This window comes from Bidens hawaiensis, unplaced genomic scaffold (genome assembly GCF_021521415.1).
Source record: "Bidens hawaiensis isolate Kalapana, Puna unplaced genomic scaffold, B.hawaiensis_p1.1 tig00000284_1, whole genome shotgun sequence".
Classification (NCBI taxonomy): Eukaryota; Viridiplantae; Streptophyta; class Magnoliopsida; order Asterales; family Asteraceae; genus Bidens; species Bidens hawaiensis.
Window position 1 is genome coordinate 2270751 of NW_027491022.1, and position 20759 is coordinate 2291509.

General features: G+C 34.8%; 1 protein-coding gene across 1 annotated transcript; it reads left to right on the forward strand.

Moving 5' to 3' along the window:
* Positions 1-370: 370 nt before the first annotated feature.
* On the forward strand, positions 371-19719 carry LOC143618758 (protein FAR1-RELATED SEQUENCE 5-like). Its single transcript, XM_077090857.1, has 7 exons — positions 371-443; positions 1281-1479; positions 1608-2060; positions 2144-2402; positions 3120-3239; positions 3319-3506; positions 19584-19719. The coding sequence occupies exons 1-7, from the start codon at positions 371-373 to the stop codon at positions 19717-19719; spliced, it is 1428 nt and encodes a 475-aa protein (XP_076946972.1).
* The last annotated feature ends 1040 nt before the right edge of the window (positions 19720-20759 follow it).

Below are 20759 nucleotides of genomic sequence, written 5' to 3' on the forward strand. Positions count from 1 at the left end.
AATTAAATAAAAAGGGTAAAAAAGGAACTTTACATCATAAGATAAAACGATCATATAACCCAAAACCCTGCTTTCTAACCCCTGCCGCCAAGCTTTCTGATTTCATCGACGATTGTTGTACGCCACCGCCACCGCCACCGTTAGGGTTGCTGCTGCTGATTTGGTCCTCCATATCGGTTTTCTTCCAGCGACAATAATGGGAGTCGTATCTCAAATGCATCTAGGGTTCGTATTTTGTCAATAGCCGTTCAATTTCTATAAGGTAATCTTCCAAACTTATTTGATTTAAGTTATAGATTATAAACTTCAATTGTGAATGATTCAATTTTTATGATCGGCGGTTCAATTATGATTGTTTCAGTTTTAGGTCATGGAAGTTTCAGTTACGGAATCGATTTCTGGATCTACATCTTACTCCATTGACGAAGTAAACAGTGTTATAGGTAATTTCAATTGTGTAACGGGTACGACTCGGAACCGGGTTGTATGATTTCTCAAATCTGGAACTGGAAAACGAACAAATATGTTTTTTCATGCTAAAACCATGTTACAAATGGGTCGGTTTGGTTATTTAAACTGTTATGCGGGAACTAGGAACGGGTGACGGGTTTCACGGTTTTTGCTAGCATGTTCATCCCTTATTTTTAAAGTTCATGTTTGATCCGTGATGATTTGATATGGTTTTTAATCGTGCTTGTAGCATACCTCACGATTAGTGATGTAAACATAAAACATTTATCATCATCCATCCTTATAATCATAATATGTACAATTGTTTAGGCTTCAACAGATTAGGCATAGAAGTGAGACGACAAGAATGAAACATTCAATTAACTGCATATTAAGTTCCAACATTGTAGAGCAACCCTAGTACGATAATAGGAAGAAAGTCCTTGATTTTATTTAAGTTGTTATTTATATTCGGAACTGGTATTCAGGCTTTTTATTTTTTGAATGTTGTTTAATAGTTTTGCACATATATGTTGTTTAATTGCTGGTTAAAAATAGGTTTATTTTGTTTCTTAATTGCTGGGTTAATAGTTCTGTACAGTATATTAAAAATAGGTTTTAAAATAGTTTTACGTTTTTTAATTTGCTGGTTAATAGTTCTGTACATATATGTATATTAAAAATAGTTTTATTTTGTTTTCTAATTGCTAGTTAATAGTTCTATACATCATATGTATATTAGAAATAGGTTAAAATAGGTGTATGACCTTAACTTTATTGTGTTTTTATGTTAATTTTTTTTCTTTTTTCATTTTAATTTGATCGTGAAGAATCCGTAGCAACTAGTGTGTTACCGAATGGACAGAGGTCTTGGATTCCATTTGTTCCTCCTGAATTCAAACCTTATGTTGGGGCTAAGTTTCGTACATTGGATGAAGTTGTTGTTATGTATGAGGAGTATGCTGAGAAGGCCGGTTTTTGTACTCGTTTGGGTACCACTAAGAAGCGTAATGATATAATTACAACTAGGTACTCTTGTGTTCGAAAGCAAATAAACCTAAAGATCAAGATGTTGATTCTGTTGGAATGTGTTCAACCTCTAGTTCCCGTTGTGTAAACTTCAAAGTAACTGATTGCAAAGCATTTATAAAAATTAGACTTGTAAGAGGTTCATCGGATTATGAAATATATGGTTTTGTGGAGGAACACAATCATGGACCTCATTCTTCCGAGCAGATAACTAAGAGAAAAAGGAAATTAGACTTTGCAACAAAAGAGTTTATTTCCAATTGTCGTTTGGCTTGTGTTGGGCCAACCAAAGCATTCAAGCTTCATGTGGTGTTAAAGGGTGGCCATCATAATCTGCAAGGTACATTAACGGATTACAATAATTTTGGTAGAGATATACGAGAATTGATTGCAGATGGAGATGCTCAGATGGTGATTGATAAATTCAATGAACGTGCCAAAAATGTAAAAAATTTCACTTTTAAATCCCGAGTTGTTGGAACTGAGCTTACATCTTTATTTTGGGTTTATAATATTTCAAAAATCAACTATGATGCGTTTGGTGATGTTATGGCCTTTGATGCGACATACCACACCAATATGTAAGTTATATATTTTTTGTATTTAATTTAATCAAATATTTTTGTAATTAGTGACAAAATTGTGTTTTTTCTCCTTTTTGTAGGTATGATATGATCTCTGTTCCGTTTAATGGTATTGATCATCATAAAAAGAGCGTAGTCTTTGGTGCCGGTTTGTTACATAATGAATCTGTTGAATCATACACTTGGCTTCTTCAAATGTTTCTCGACACACATGGCAAGCAACCAACTTTTGTTTTAACAGATCAAGACCCTTCAATGAAGCAAGCTGTTCATAGTGTATTGGATAAATCGATTCACCGATTGTGCATGTGGCATGTTATTACAAAACTATCACTTAAGGTATTTTTTACTTCTGATATACATATGTGTATAGTTCATATTTTTTGTTTGTACATATGTGTATAGTTACTTATTATAAAATATGGAACACAAATCATGATAGACATATATGTACAAACAGTTTGCTTTTTATTTTTAGAAATTGTATAATCTGTCACATATGTGTATACTTACTTATTATAATACATTTCATGATATACATATATGTACAAACAGTTTGGTTTTTATTTTTAAAAATTGTTTAATCATTGTGTTACCATTTTTCATATTGATGGAAATCTTTTGAACAATTCAAATCTTCGCTGATCGATTCACAAACTTGTTTGGAATATTTATATCAACATGGATACATTTGAACGTCGATGGAATCGATTGATGAATGAGTATGGTTTGCAAGACCATGTATGGCTATCTGAAATGTATGCCATCAGGGATAAGTGGGTTCCTAGTTATTTTAGAGAGATTTCGATGTGTTGTTTAATGAAGACAACATCTAGGTGTGAGAGTGCCAATCATCTCTTTAAAACAAATTCTAGTCCACACAATACCTTAGTTCAATTTATGTTGTGTTTCGAGACAACTGTGGATGGCCAACGAAACGAGCAATGTGAACCTCAAGATAAAACAGAAACAACCAACCCAAAATTCAAAACATCGTTTCCTATTGAACGGCATGCTAATGAGATCTACACCATAACTGTTTTTTTTGAAGTTCAGAAAAAGATGGAAAAATCTTTGCGTTTATGCTACATAGTGTCTCGAGAGGAGTTAGATGTTATACATAGTTATCTTGTTGCTCATCAAGATCACTCAAAAAAAATTGTCAAGGAGTACAAGGTTTAAAATTTTCAAATAATATACATATATCAATATTTATATTTTATATGCTTAATTCTTATTAATTTTGCAATTTCAGGTTACTTTTGATACGTCAAACTTTACTGTTACGTGTGAGTGTATGGGATTTACACGCATTGGGTATCTTTGTCGTCATGTCTTTTGCATTTATAGACATCAAGGAATCGATAAGATTCCTATGAAGTATGTTAGTTTGCGGTGGTGTAGAGATGCTCTTCCAAGTGGTGTTTATTGTATGGAAAACAGGTATGTTAATAGTTAATCATGTTTAAAAATACATGTATTTCATATCATGTTTAACAACCTAATATGTAATAGTTTCTGTTACATATATGTATAGGCAGAATTAGTAATTCATTTATTCTCATATGAGATAATTAGGCGTCGAATCGGTGACAATATTCAGATGTGCATTGATAGGCTGAGATGCAACACTAGATACCTTGAAGAACTTGATTTACAAATTAAAGCAATAAAGGATAAAATTTTTGAGGAATTCCCACTTGAGCCTACATACAGCAAAGAAGTTGTTATTAAAGAATTGTTATCCAATAAAAAAACCCATAGAAATCTTAATTACAGCACCAAAAGGAATACGGAACAAAGGTTCTCGAAAAACTAAGCGTCCAATTGGTACAAGTGAGAAGGCTAAGAAAAAGAGCAAAAAAAAGGGCAAGAAGAAGAGTAGGAGAAAATGTAACTTTTGTAACAAAAGAGTAAGGCTTCATGACAAAAGGAATTGTCCTCTAAAATTAGGTATACCTGTGACATTTGAGGCAAAACAAGGTACACCTCAGTACGTATTCACCGATTAAGCAAATAAACGCCTTTTACGTAACAAACGAATGATTAACCGAATGGGTCGGGTTATGTGACATCCGTTGCAAAACCGAATACACCTTAGTACTTACAAACTCGAATAAGCGTTTAACCGCTTATTGCGTAACGAACAAACGAATAACCAAACGGGTCTGGTTATGGTCCGGATATCCCAGGGTGCCATCTATAAGTGATATACGATCTATGCAAGCTAAAATATTAGTAATATGGCCTTAATTCGATAGCAAACGAGTTAAACGAAAACATGCTCGTTTAACTACCCGCTATAGACTCAAACGCGAAAGATAGTTACAAACCAAGCATTGTATCATCCGTTAAGCCGAAAAAGACTTACCAAACACTTAATTGAAATGTTTTAAGTGATCCGTGAAAATATTTTCGATTTTTACTAACGTATAGTATGTTTTTATAATTTTACACAAAACTAGCCGAAAAACACTCGTTTTCGCTCCGTTTGTCGCACCCGATATATTTTTGTTCCAGAACCAAACCCGAAATAAATTTGGACTCGGCATTTCACGTTCGGGCACGTAAATCAAGAAAAGTGGGCCAAATGGGCCCAAAAGGGGACCCAACGAGCCCAGCCCGCCAAAGAAGACTTTTCCCCCCCTTAAAACCTTTTCATATTTAAACAAGTTCTAAGATATTTTGTGATATATTTTTCATGAGAATTCTGGACACAAGTTCTGCTCCAGCCACAAAACCTTCAAACCCTAAGGTAAGGAGCTTAAATAAGTAGCTTTTGTACTTGTTTAAAGTCGTTTAATACCATAAAAACATGTCTTGGTTACTAAAAATCATTCCTAACCGTGTAAAAATCCTAAAAATGGTCCATAAACATGTTTTGATCATAAACACGGTAAGGAACCTGTTTTGATAGTTTTTTGGCCATAAACACGGATGAAAGGGTTGAAACGGCGTTTTTACGGTTCAAAAGTTCGTTTTTGTGCACTAGCCGAAACCCTAAGTTAAGGGCTGTTATGTTGATGAAAAATTGCTTGGTTTGTGATATAGGACCTGTACCTAGCTTATATAGAAGCACAAGAACCCGAAAATTGGATTAATAGAGCGAAAACGAACCAAAACCGCAAAGGTAATGCCGATTTACTCGATTACGGGCTGTTTAGGTTAAGGTTATGATGTGCATATTGTTAGGCTATGAAATTTTTCAGGAACATCCGGGACCATGTCAATAAGTCCCTGTTTAAATTTGGTAATTTTTCGACCATTCGAGAATATTTGGCGAATTTATTACCGAATTGGGACAATTATTTGGGAAAAATAGCTAAAATACTTCAAAAATCATAAACATTTTCTGGGAACTCAGATTTGATATATTTTGATCACATATGAATTTTGGGATCATTTGGAGAAGTCTAAAGGTGTTTTGTGTATATGCGTTCGTATGAATTTTTATAGCGGAATTTGGGTCGAAAAGAATATTGAACAAGCTATTTACATTCTGGAATTGATATATATTGTTTTGGGACATGATTTGAGTATTCAGGAATTTTTGTGGAATTTTTGGAAATTATTTGGGGTAAAAGGACGATTTTCAGGCGAAATATAGCTGATAAAACGAATTTTTATAAGCTAATAAATCAGTAAATAAATTCCAGAAATATATTTATAAAAATCTACTTATTTTAATTGATAAGTGGTTAAATTTTCATAATTTAATGATTAACGGTTAATTAATTATGCTAATCTGAATATTAAACAAATTCAGTTTTTATAACAACCGGCAAGTTCGCGGCTAGTGAACCTGCGGGAAAATCAAAACACAAAGAGTGATCAAAAATCATATGTTTGGACTAATTAAGTGAAAACAAACTTTTCTATGAGAAACCTGGACAATCCGGATAGATTGTGCGCGTTTCTTCTTAAATCAAACTGAATAAACGGAAACGGGCCCCGTGGCTAATCCGGGACCCCAGTATGTGATCCTTCTTTATAACTTAATCATTTTATTAACCAATACATTTACCCAAGTTTATTTTCCCATAACTATTTTCTGAACGCGTAAACGAACAACTTGACCCAGCTGGGAAAACGGGAATCTGAGCCAAGTTCGGTTTTAAGTATTAGACATTGAACAACATCACAACCTAAGCCTATTGCCACTTTCTAGGCGTTCCAGCTATACCCAGATTAGTTATATAGCCCAGTTTAGTACTGAGATTATAATAATATTAAAATATTAATATTAGTATAATATGGACTATATGGACTAAGTGATAACAAGGAAAACGAACCCTGAGCTGACCTCGCACTGAGTGCCTACAAAACTGTGAGTTTCATGACCCCACTCTTTAAACTATTTTACGAACTTTTGGGGTGGAAAGTATGTTTATACACTATATCTATCTGAAAACGGTTCAGGATATAAAATATCTAAACATTTATATATGAAAAAGTCCCTACAAACATAATGATTGACTACGTGCTGATGAAAGATGATTATTATCGTTGATTGATCTATTGAGTGGAGTTAATACGAATTGCAAAACATAATGAAATTACACGTGACAGCGTGTTTATACAAACACATTATGTAATGTTAAACATAACCAATTTGGGAAACAACGTGGTCTGTAATGGCCATAGGGATAACGTGGTCTGTGATGATTATGGGGCTATTGTGGGCGGAAGGGGGGCCACAATAGTAATAAACTAAAGTTGAGTATGGCCTATGAGCCAAGTTCTGCTGCAACTTAATAAACTAAAGTTGAGTATGGCCTATGAGCCAAGTTCTGCTGCAACTTATAAACTAAAGTTGAGTATGGCCTATGAGCCAAGTTCTGCGGCAACTTACTAAACTAAAGTTGAGTATGGCCTATGAGCCAAGTTCTGCTGCAACTTATAAACTAAAGTTGAGTATGGCCTATGAGCCAAGTTCTGCTGCAACTTACTAAACTAAAGTTGAGTATGGCCTATGAGCCAAGTTCTGCTGCAACCTATAAACTAAAGTTGAGTATGGCCTATGAGCCAAGTTCTGCTGCAACTTATTAAACGAACTAACTTGATTATGACATGAATGTTAAGAAAATAATGTGATTATGCGTATTGTGGGCGGATGGGGAGCCACAGTATTTGGTGATACGTGATAAATACTATATGTGTATATGTGTCTATATACATGCTATGTGATTAGCCGTAGGAAATACTATGTATAGAATATACTAATTATTTGCGTGTACACTATATAATGTTTGAGTTTACGTGGAATCATTGTGGGTGGAAGGGGGACCACAGTGGTTGATGTTAACGCGGAACCGTTGTGGGCGGAAGGGGGGCCACAGTGGTTGAGTTTATGTGGAACCGTTGTGGGAGGAAGGGGGTCCACAGTGGTTGGTTAAACACGGAAATTGGAAACAGGTAGTACGAACAAACAATCACGATTTTACCGAAATTTCGAATTTATATGATAAACTTACATGTGTGCATATGCACACACAAGGATATGGCTGTACATATTTATACAAACGTAAATACATATTTTTACATACGCGACGTACATACAAACTATGACTGTGTGGTACGCAGAACTGATTTCGTTAAACTTATGAAACTCACCAACTATTCGTAGTTGACCTATTTTAACATGCTTTTCTGGTAATTAGATATGAGAAGTAATTTCCTGTGCGTTACGTGTCTGACTGATGATTGATGTCGTGGGTATTTGAGTTAGAAGTAAAGTAATTGAAGAACCGGTTTGATTATATCACCTAGTTTGTAAAAGAGATTAGAACGATGTAATATATTGTAAATTAGTTAATAATGTTACTTTATGAACAATGTATTTGATACCAGTTGTATCTGTTGCATTTCCATTTTACGCTTCCGCAAATCGCTTAACGGGGTGTGACAGAAGTTGGTATCAGAGCCATTGGTTATAAAGAATTAGGTTATCCCATAGGATACCTTTAATATAACCGTAGGCTCGATTATCACTGGGAAAGTTAATAATGAGTAACGATAGATACTGATGGATGTCGGGATGAACTCGGAGGGCAAGTGAGTTATTATGGTCCGGAACGTAATAACAGACTTGCTTGTACGAGGGAATTCGGGGAGAAGTCGCGGAACATATTGATAGGTAAAAATGGCAACATACGTGCATAAAGGTGATGTGAAGTATATATGAAATGTGCATACGTGCTTATCTGAGACGAGGTATAGGGATATGTGTACGTACCATACTACCGATGATGTTAAATGTTATTATAACTAATATTATATTCGGTTATAATCAAAATTAATCCTATTATGATTAAAATTATATCGTATCAAAATTTATATTATATTTTTTTTATATAATTAATATTATACCTGTTCGTAACAAATAAAATATTTAATTTAGGTATTAATTAATAATATCCTTTACGATGATCTAAGCTACCGAAAAACGTTTTCTTCTGATTAACGATTGCATCGAAGGATATCGAGATTGGGTAGCCTTATGACAACTAAAGAACTGGTGTTGCTTGTAAGTGAGAATATTAGAATGCTTCAACAAGTTCAAACTAAATCTGGTAATATGGGGAACCACTAAGGGACTTGCAAGGCCCGGGAAAGAACCATGGGAGGTGTGTTCTATAGACAATGATTTCAAGAATATATATATATATATATATATATATATATATATATATATATATATATATATATATATATATAATACCTCTCAGCATGGGTCTAACCTTTATTTTATGTACTCGTTTCTTTGACACTAAACTAAACTATTTTCCGGTCATCCTTCCGATTCTGTTGTTCAGAAACAAACACCATCCCTAGGGGAAATACCTAGTGATGAGCCCGATTTATCAAATTATAAATATGATAATTACCAAAACTGAGTTTTCAATTATAATATGAGCAATCGTTACTACCAGTACATATAATGTACTAATAATATTTCAAAAAGAAATATTAATAATAGTAATTTCTTTTACGTATCACCAGTACAACTAACTCTGATGAACCTCCCTAACTAGCAAACTCTTCGAACCATCTATGAAAGACAACCTCCAACCTCTCCTATATTTTGCTATTCCAATTGGTTATTATAGGAGAGAAATATCATGCTCACGAATTGATGACATGCCCCGACTGGAATGGAACCTACTTACCTCCAACTAGTAAACGACTACCTTTATTAAGTCTGACATGCCCACGAATACTGAATGACCTGGCGAAAGAATATATTTTACCATATTAGTTAACAAACATTCAGAAGTCAGGTGGAATATACACATGCATTCCCATTATAACGTACTGATTAAACTCGTAACGAGCAAATATCTACCTACGGGAGAGACCGAACAAAAACAGCTTCCTAATAATGGGATCGTATAGGAACAATTGTCATACAAGTTGTGAACTAATTATAATTGTTATAACGTGTGCTTTGATAGATAAGGATAGTATGGTATTTTCGTGTATAGCTTCTGATACTCCATACAAGCATATGGTGGTGCGCTATGCTAATATGGAGGACGATTTGGGCATTTTTAATACAAACATTGACCCCTATTGGATTAAAATGTCTTGTCATGAGATGACAACTTTTAATATATATGCAAACTTTGGCGTTTGCTAGGCTAATTTTACATACTATCCTTAGTATTCAGACTTGAGAATAAACCCATGTGATATATACGTGTTAATTGAAATACCTGATTACTTGTTATTGTAATTCCTTTTGTGATCATTAGTGTATGTGAATTTTGTTAATTGTTGGATAACTGGTTATTGTTATAGAATGGCCCCGAAGAAAGTAAACATGTTGTCTGAGGCAAATATAGCCGAGATGATCGCTCGACAACTGCAAACAGTACTTCCGATAATAGCAGCACAATTCGCTGCTGGTATCCATACAACTATGAATACCAATCAAGTGCCGAACGCTAACGCGGCCGTAAATACTAATCCCCCGACAAATACTAATACAACCACAAATGCTCCCCCGATAAATACTGATACTATCACAACTAATACTCCCCCGTTGAATACCAATATTACTTTAAATAATGCACCGAACTTGAACAATAGTTGTAACAATCAAAATCCCCCACAACACGGATATCACTTAAGAACTTCATGCTATGTAAACATATGGAATTTAGCGGTACCGAAGGATCAAATGGGCTAGTAAAGTGGATCGAAAAGACTGAATCCATCATTAATATCACTAACTGTCCACCAGATTGTATTGTCAAATTTGCTACTTCTACATTTGTAGACCACGCTCTAATGTGGTGGAATACTGTTGTGCAAATTCGAGGACAGGAGGCAACCAATCGTATGTCTTGGACAGAACTTAAAAATCTTATGATAAAACACTTTTTTCCGATAAACGAAATTCAGAAATTAGAGCAAGAACTTTGGAATCTAGAAATGAAGGGTGCAGATCACTTGGAGTATACCCACCGCTTTAACGAACTGGCTCGTCTAGTCCCATGGTTAGTTACTCCAGAATCTAAACGTACTGAACGCTACATTTGGGGTTTAGCCCCCGAAGTCAGAAGTTTGGTTAATTCAACTGGCCATGTAACCTTCGAAAATGCCGTGTTACAAGCCGGCATTGTAACTTCTGATTTGATTAGAAGTGGTGCGTTAAGAATGCCCGGGGAATCATCTGGTACAAAACGAACCAATTATGGAGCGGGAATACAAGAAAGACAACAGAATAAATGTGCGCGCCTTGCAATACAAAATTACGCTATGATCAGTTCCGATGTGAAGCAAGATAAGTATAACGGGCCTTTGCCTAGATGTGGAAAATGTGGTTATCATCATGTTGGTGAATGTCGGACCAATGTGTGTCACAAATGTGGGAAAGTGGGACACTATGCCCGAAATTGTAGAACCGTTATGAATACTATAAATCCACCAACCCAACTCCAGGACTCACAACTACCCCAACCGCAACCAACACGACAACAACCAGTCTACCAAAACCAAACCATAATAAACCGTAATGCCTGTTATAAGTGTGGTAGTGTGAAGCACATCAAGAAAGACTGCCCTAGATTGAATCCAATTGCGACCGGAAGACAAAGGCAAGCACCGACATCGACGTCTAACTCGACTAGTGGTCAAGTATTGTGAATAAACCGGATAGAACAAATGTAGTAACAGGTACGTTCTTAGTAATGCCTAATATACTTTAGTTTATTTATTACGGACACTGATAGACGTTTCGTTCCTACAAGTTATTACCTTGGAAAATATACCGTCTAGTAAAATAACAATTCTGTATACTATAGAAATCACCAAAAGTAAGACTATAAATACTAACCATATTACTCGAAAAACTACCCTCTTAACCTAAATAACTAGCTATTCCCTATCGATGCACTCCCGGTGGAAGTGAGGAGTCATTGTGTAATAGTCAGTTTGGACTAGTTAATTGAGTTCAAATGAAGGTTATATATAGAAATAGAACTGTTATACTGCCTCTTCTAGATAAAGAAGTGATCCGGTACACGGAACAAAACCTAGTACCCCAATGATGAAACACGGATGAGGAAAACTATACTATCCGTAACCGAAACTTGAACTTTAAACTTTTATAGCCTTAATAACTGAGTGATGAACAAGGAAAAGTCAGGCCAGATGTTCGGATAAACTGAGTACTAGTATATAGATGCAAGCGAAATATATGAAGGAATCATAGGCACATATGTTGTAAAGTGTGCACTATTATAAGTTAACGGGGAATACAAAAGATCCTCGGAGATGCTACAACAATTCGAGATACCCCATTGGAAGTGGGAAACAAACTACAATGGATCTCTTAACACATATTCCTAAAACATCCCGAGAAAGCAATGCCAGCTGAATGATTGTTTCTTGACTGATCCACTCCGAATACTTTCTTCCGAATTGTAACAACTATCCAAGTAAAAAAAAACTCTCCTTAACAAAATCTTACTCTTGGTGAATTGTGTATGAAATTTTAGATCCCTAATTGGCCTAAGCACGGTCTATAATCCTCTATAAAACAATCAAATCAAATAAAGTATTCAAACATTAGAGGAAAGTAAGACCGGTAATTTCAATCCTCGTACATTAACAATCATCGTAATATTATGCAAACGCCTATATGCTATATTATACGATCAAGAATGTAACTCGCCATCTTATTAAAATTGAAAAATTGGCGACATCCAAAATACAAAATCCGATTCGATTTTGATAACCATAAATAAAGCTCGTAATATTAATAACAAACCGAAGGCCGCCTAAGGCTAACAAGAGGGCTATACTGAGAAATGCGATAAGTTATCAAATTTTGAAAGTTGTTAGTTGAGTTGAGAAAAACGATGAGTTGATTCTAAAATATATGGAACTGTACAAAATTGCCTCGAAAGTTAACCCCATAGTGTATTAAACAAAATTATTTCACTCCCAATATTTCATATATATATACATATATATATATATATATATGTATGTATCGAATCAAAACGAGTGCCTTACTGACATGGCGGAATTAGTACTATTTGAAAACTTTTATACAGCTAAACTCTATAAAGAGACTCATGAAAATGCTGAGTGGGGAAAATCAAACAGTTGTGACACAATAAAATCTCATTGAATAAAATCCAGTGGAATCCACAACGGGGAATCAAACGTGTTCGGAAACAGAAAAACGAATTCCAAAACAAATGATTATAAAATTTTCCCCAAAAAGAGCATATTTGGCATATTGAATTTCGGGGACGAAATTTCTTAACTGGGGGAGAATGTGACATCCGTGGCAAAACCGAGTACACCTTAGTACTTACAAACTCGAATAAGCGTTTAACCGCTTATTGCGTAACGAACAAACGAATAACCAAACGGGTCTGGTTATGGTCCGGATATCCCAGGGTGCCATCTATAAGTGATATACGATCTATGCAAGCTAAAATATTAGTAATATGGCCTTAGTTCGATAGCAAACAAGTTAAACGAAAACATGCTCGTTTAACTACCCGCTATAGACTTAAACGCGAAAGATAGTTACAAACCAAGCATTGTATCATCCGTTAAGCCGAAAAAGACTTACCAAACACTTATTTGAAATGTTTTAAGTGATCCGTGAAAATATTTTCGATTTTTACAAACGTATAGTATGTTTTTATAATTTTACACAAAACTAGCCGAAAAACACTCGTTTTCGCTCCGTTTGTCGCACCCGATATATTTTTGTCGCCAGAAACCGAACCCGAAATAAATTTGGACTCTGCATTTCACATTCGGGCACGTAAATAGAGAAAAGTGGGCCAAATGGGCCCAAAAGGGGACCCAACGAGCCCAGCCCGCCAAAGAAGACTTCCCCCCCCCTTAAACCCTTTTCATATTTAAACAAGTTCTAAGATATTTTGTGATATATTTTTCATGAGAATTCTGGACACAAGTCCTACTCCATCCACAAAACCTTCAAACCCTAAGGTAAGGAGCTTAAATAAGTAGCTTTTGTACTTGTTTAAAGTCGTTTAATACCATAACAACATGTCTTGGTTACTAAAAATCATTCCTAACCGTGTAAAAATCCTAAAAATGGTCCATAAACATGTTTTGATCATAAACACGGTAAGGAACCTGTTTTGATAGTTTTTTTGGCCATAAACAAGGATGAAAGGGTTGAAACGGCGTTTTTACGGTTCAAAAGTTTGTTTTTGTGCACTAGCCGAAACCCTAAGTTAAGGGCTGTTATGTTGATGAAAATTTGCTTGGTTTGTGATATAGGACCTGTATCTAGCTTATATAGAAGCACAAGAACCCGAAAATTGGATTAAGAGAGCGAAAACGAACCAAAACCGCAAAGGTAATGCCGATTTACTCGATTACGGGCTGTTTAGGTTAAGGTTGTGATGTGCATATTGTTAGGCCTTGAAATTATTCAGGAACATCAGGGACCATGTGAATAAGTCCCTGTTTAAATTTGGTAGTTTTTCGACTATCCGAGAATATTTGGCGAATTTATTTCCGAATTGGAACAATTATTTGGGAAAAATAGCTAAAATACTTCAAAAATCATGAAAATTTTCTAGGAACTCAGATTTGATGTATTTTGATCACATATAAATTTTGGGATCATTTGGAGAAGTCTAAAGGTGTTTTGTGTATATGCGTTCATGTGAATTTTTATAGCCGAATTTGGGTCGAAAAGAATATTGAACAAGCTTTTTACATTCTGGAATTGATATATATTGTTTTGGGACATGATTTGAGTATTCAGGAATTTTTGTGGAATTTTTGGAAATTATTTGGGGTAAACGGACGATTTTCAAGCGAAATATAGCTGATAAAACGAATTTTTATAAATTTATAATTCAATAAATAATTCCAGAAATATTTTTATAAAAATCTACATATTTTAATTGATAAGTGGTTAAATTTTTATAATTTAATGATTAACGGTTAATTAATTATGCTAATATGAATATTAAACAAATTCAGTTTTTATAACAACCGGCAAGTTCGCGGCTAGTGAACCTGCGGGAAAATCAAAACACCAAGAGTGATCAAAAATCATATGTTTGGACTAATTAAGTGAAAACAAACTTTTCTATGAGAAACCTGGACAATCCGGATAGATTGTGCGCGTTTCTTCTTAAATCAAACTAAATAAACGGAAACGGGCTCCGTGGCTAATCCAGGACCCCAGTATGTGATCCTTCTTTATAACTTAATCATTTTATTAACCAATACATTTACCCAAGTTTATTTTCCCATAACTATTTTCTGAACGCGTAAACGAACAACTTGGCCCAGCTGGGAAAATGGGAATCTGAGCCAAGTTCGGTTTTAAGTATTAGACATTGAACAACATCACAACCTAAGCCTATTGCCACTTTCTAGGCGTTCCAGATATACCCAGATTAGTTATACAACCCAGTTTAGTACTGAGATTATAATAATATTAAAATATTAATATTATTATAATATGGACTATAGGGACTAAGTGATAGCAAAGAAAACGAACCCCGAGCTGACCTCGCACTGAGTGCCTACAAAACTGTGAGTTTCATGACCCCACTCTTTAAACTATTTTACGAACTTTTGGGGTGGAAAGCATGTTTATACACGTTATCTATCTGAAAACGGTTCAGGATATAAAATATCTGAACATTTATATATGAAAAGTCCCTACAAACATAATGATTGACTACGTGCTGATGAAAGATGATTATTATCGTTGATTGATATATTGAGTGGAGTTAATACGAATTGCAAAACATAATGAAATTACACGTGACAGCGTGTTTATACAAACACATTATGTAATGTTAAACATAACCAATTTGGGAAACAACGTGGTCTGTAATGGCCATGGGGATAACGTGGTCTGTGATGATTATGGGGCTATTGTGGGCGGAAGGGGGGCCACAATAGTAATAAACTAAAGTTGAGTATGGCCTATGAGCCAAGTTCTGCTGCAACTTAATAAACTAAAGTTGAGTATGGCCTATGAGCCAAGTTCTGGTGCAACTTATAAAATAAAGTTGAGTATGGCCTATGAGCCAAGTTCTGCTGCAACTTACTAAACTAAAGTTGAGTATGGCCTATGAGCCAAGTTCTGCTGCAACTTATAAACTAAAGTTGAGTATGGCCTATGAGCCAAGTTCTGCTGCAACTTACTAAACTAAAGTTGAGTATGGCATATGAGCCAAGTTCTGCTGCAACTTATTAAACGAACTAACTTGATTATGACATGAATGTTAAGAAAATAATGTGATTATGCGTATTGTGGGCGGATGGGGAGCCACAGTATTTGGTGATACGTGATAAATACTATATGTGTATATGTGTCTATATACATGCTATGTGATTAGCCGTAGGAAATACTATGTGTAGAATATACTAATTATTTGCGTGTACACTATATAATGTTTGAGTTTACGTGGAATCATTGTGGGTGGAAGGGGGACCACAGTGGTTGATGTTAACGCGGAACCGTTGTGGGCGGAAGGGGGGCCACAGTGGTTGAGTTTATGTGGAACCGTTGTGGGAGGAAGGGGGTTCACAGTGGTTGGTTAAACACGGAAATTGGAAACAGGTAGTACGAACAAACAATCACGATTTTACCGAAATTTCGAATTTATATGATAAACTTACATGTGTGCATATGCACACACAAGGATATGGCTTTACATATTTATACAAACGTAAATACATATTTTTACATTCGCGCGTACATACAAACTATGACTGTGTGGTACGCAGAACTGATTTCGTTAAACTTATGAAACTCACCAACTATTCGTAGTTGACCTATTTTAACATGCTTTTCAGGTAATCAGATATGAGAAGTAATTTCCTGTGCGTTACGTGTCTGACTGATGATTGATGTCGTGGGCATTTGAGTTAGAAGTAAAGTAATTGAAGAACCGGTTTGATTGTATCACCTAGTTTGTAAAAGAGATTAGAACGATGTAATATATTGTAAATTAGTTAATAATGTTACTTTATGAACAATGTATTTTATACCAGTTGTATCTGTTGCATTTCCGTTTTACGCTTCCGCAAATCGCTTAACGGGGTGGGACAGGTTATGACCCTGAAATCCTGGGGGGGCCATCTATAAGTGATATACGTTTAATATAAGCTAAAATATTAGTAATATGGCCTTAGTTTGATAGCAAACAAGTTAAACGAAAACATGCTCGTTTAACTACCCGCTATAGATTTAAACGCGAAAGATAGTTACAAACCAAGCATTGTACCATCCGTTAAGCCGAAAAAGACTTACCAATCACTTATTTGAAATGTTTTAAGAGATCCGTGAAAATATTTTTGATTTTTACAAACATATAGTATGTTTTTATAATTTTACTCAAAACTAGCCGAAAAACACTCGTTTTTGCACTGTTTAACGCACCCGATAAGTTTTTCGTGCCAAAAACCGATCCCGAACTAAATTTGGACTGGGCTTTTCGTATTTGGGCTTGTAAAAACAGATTGTTGGGCCAAAATGGGCCCAAGGGGGCCCAAACCATCCTTCCGGTCGCAATCCACACCCCACCCCCATTTTTTTTTATAAAACTTACTCCTTAAGCTTGTTTATTCATTCTATTTGATAAAGAGTTGAGGTCCAAGCTGCTGCAATCAAAATCTCCAGATTTTTTCCAAAACCCTAAGGTAACAACTTAAATAAGCAACTTTTATACTTGTTTAACCTTGATTAATACCATAAAAACATGTCTTAATTGCTAAAAATCATTCCTAACCATGTAAAAATCCTAAAACTGGTCCATAAACATGTTTTGATCATACACATGGTAAGGAACCTGTTTTGATAGTTTTTTTGGCCATAAACACGGATTAAAGGGTTGAAACCGCATTTTTACGGTTCAAAAGTTCGTTTTTATTCCCTAGACGAAACCCTAAGTTAAAGGGTTGTTCTATTGATGAAACTTGCTTTTTTTGTGATATAGGAATTTTTATCTAGCCTACATAGGAGCACAAGAGCTTGAAAAGTTGATTAGAAAGGCGGAAACTAACCAAAACCGCTAAGGTAATGCCGAAACACTCGCTTACGGGCTGTTTAGGTTAAGGTTGTGATGTGCATATTATTAGGCTTTAAAATTTGTCAGGAAAATCAGGGACAATGTCATTAAGTCCCTGCTCAAATTTGGTAATTTTTCGACCATCCGAGAATATTTGGCGAATTTATTACCGAATTGGGACGTTTAATGGGGAAAAATAGTTAAAATGCTTCAAAAATTATGAAATTGTTCAGGGAACTCAAATTTAATGTATTTTGATCACATATGAATTTTGGGATCATTTGGAGAAGTCAAAAGGTGTTTTGCGCATATGCGTTCGTGTGAATTTTTATAGCCGAATTTGGGCCGAAAAGAATATTGCACGAGCTTTTTACATTCTGGAATTGATACAGGTTGTTTTGAGACATAATTTTAGTATTCAGGAATTTTTGTGAAATTTTTGGAAATTTTTTGGGATAAACGGATGATTTTCAGGTGAAATATAGCTGATAAAATGAATTTTTATAAATTAATAAATCAGTAAATAATTCCAGAAATATTTTTATAAAAATATACATATTTTAATTGATAAGTTTCTAAATTTTCATAATTTAATGATTAACGGTTAATTAATTATGCTAATTTGAAGATTAAACAAATTCAGTTTTCATAAAAACCGGCAAGTTCGCGACTAACGAACCTGCGGGAATATCAAAACACCAAGAGTGATCAAAAATCATATTTTTGGATTAATTAAGTAAAAATGAACTTTTTTATGAGAAACCTGGACAATCCGGATAGATTGTGCGCGTTTCTTCTTAAATCAAACTGAATAAACGAAAACGGGCCCCGTGACTAATCCGGTACCCCAGTATGTGATCCTTCTTTATAACTTAATCATTTTATTAACCAATACATTTACCCAAGCTTATTTCCCCATAATTGTTTTCTGAACGCGTAAACGAACAACTTAGCCCAGCTGGGAAAACGAGAATCCGATCCAAGTTCGGTTTTCAGTATTAGACATTGAACAACATCACAACCTAATCCTATTGCCACTTTCTAGGCATTCCAGCTATACCCAGATTAGTTATACAGCCCAGTTTAGTATTGAGATTATAATAATATTAAAATATTAATATTATTATAATATTGATTATAGGAAACCGTGATTACAAGTTACACAAACCTCGAACCGACGTGGTACTGATTATCTACTAAATAGTGAGTTTCATGACCCCACTCTTTAAACAGTTTTACGAAATTTTGGGGTGAAAAGCATGGTTGATTATGTATACATATCTGAAATCTGTAATGATGTAAATTATTTAAGTGCTAACACACGAAAGTCCCCACGATCACAGTGATTAACTTCGAGCTGGTGGCTTGTGAATAGTACTATTGGTTTGACAAACCCAAACGGAATCGACCTGGTTGCCGTGTCACATAGCACCGTTTGCACATGACCATGTTTATATATACAGGCTATGTAGTGTTAGACATAGCTACCGGGGCATGTTGTGGGCGGAAGGGGAGCCACAGTGGTTGATTGAGTGTGGGAAATGGATGCACGCAGCACATACAGTCAAGGCTTCACTATAGCTTAGCATAATTACATCATTTACATACATACATACTTATATCATGATTACAAGTGTTAACTTGTGAATATTCATAAATGTTTTCTTGAAACTCGTGAAACTCACCAACTCTAGTAGTTGACCCGTTTTAAATTGCTTTTCAGGATTACCAAAATCGGAATATAGTGATTTCGTGCTATTTATTGTGGAACATGCTCGATGCTATGTGAATAGATGAAAGGTTATTAGTACGAATAGATTAGTTTAACGAACGTATTTTGTTGTAACACCTAGTTTAAATACAAAGATATATCAATGTAATATAATGTAAATTAGTTTGTAATGTTTCTTTATAAACAAAGTTGTTGATACCAGAGGTGTCTGTTACATTCCCGTTTTATGCTTCCGCATTGTGCTAGTCGGGGTGTGACAATACCCGATGAAGAAACAGGAGATACATCTACAGAAGAGGACACAGACGAGGATACTGATGAAATATGTAAAGAAGGAACAGATGGTGAATCAAATGGGGAAGAAACAGATAAAGATATTTGAATACTAGGTGGGTGACTTTTATTTGAGATATGCTTATTTTTTTAATTGCCTTTTGTTAGATATTTTTTACATTGATGTTCGACTTAGACAGGCAATTGTTATGGTTGTGCAATTGTTTATGCTCAACTTAATATGATTTGGTTATGCAATTGTTATGATTGACTTAGAATGGCAAGAAAATGAAGTCTTTTTTTTACGTTTCTGTGTTGTTTTTATCACCAGCATGTACATATATTATAACCAGGTTATACATATACACATGTGTATATTATACAGAATACATATACACATGTGTATATTGTTTTTCATATATTTATATATATTATTCAGATATTGCATATGCGTGTATTATACAAATCCGGTCATAAATGGATAGAGTAACCTTTTTAGCATCTAAGAAAGCTGCAGTTATATTCACCAAGAGTTCATGTTGCATGTGCCATAGTATTAAAGCACTATTCTATGAATTTAATAAATTATACATATATGTACATTACGCCACGCTTTATATTGACATATAAACAGTCTAAAACCACCTCCAATAAAATGAAAAATTATGTAAAATACCATAAAAAAATGAACATTACGCCACGCTTTATTTTGAGTTAATGCAACAATCAATAGCAGTTATATAAAAGAGAGAAAATAAAACAACATATGGTTCCATAAACTTCAAACATCAAATTCAAGTCAACAGGTCAAAACATGCAATTCTAAGTTGATTCCACAACAAAAAAACATCAAACAAGTATGCACTACACCACATAAAACTTCAAACAAAATTAAAAGAGGAACATCTATTTCTTTTTTTGGCCCGCCAACTCAGTTGCTTCCTTTATAATTTTGCTCCGTTGTATATTAGATTCAGATAATACAATTGCTACTGCATATTTCTTTCGAAGTGTAGCAAGTTTTGCTTTAATCTTCTTTGGATCAACTGGCAACCCCCAATCCCATTTATCATTTGTTTTCCCCATCCATGTCTCCATATGCCTCATGGCGAATACTCCACAATCGACAACATTTCCAGATGTAGCCCA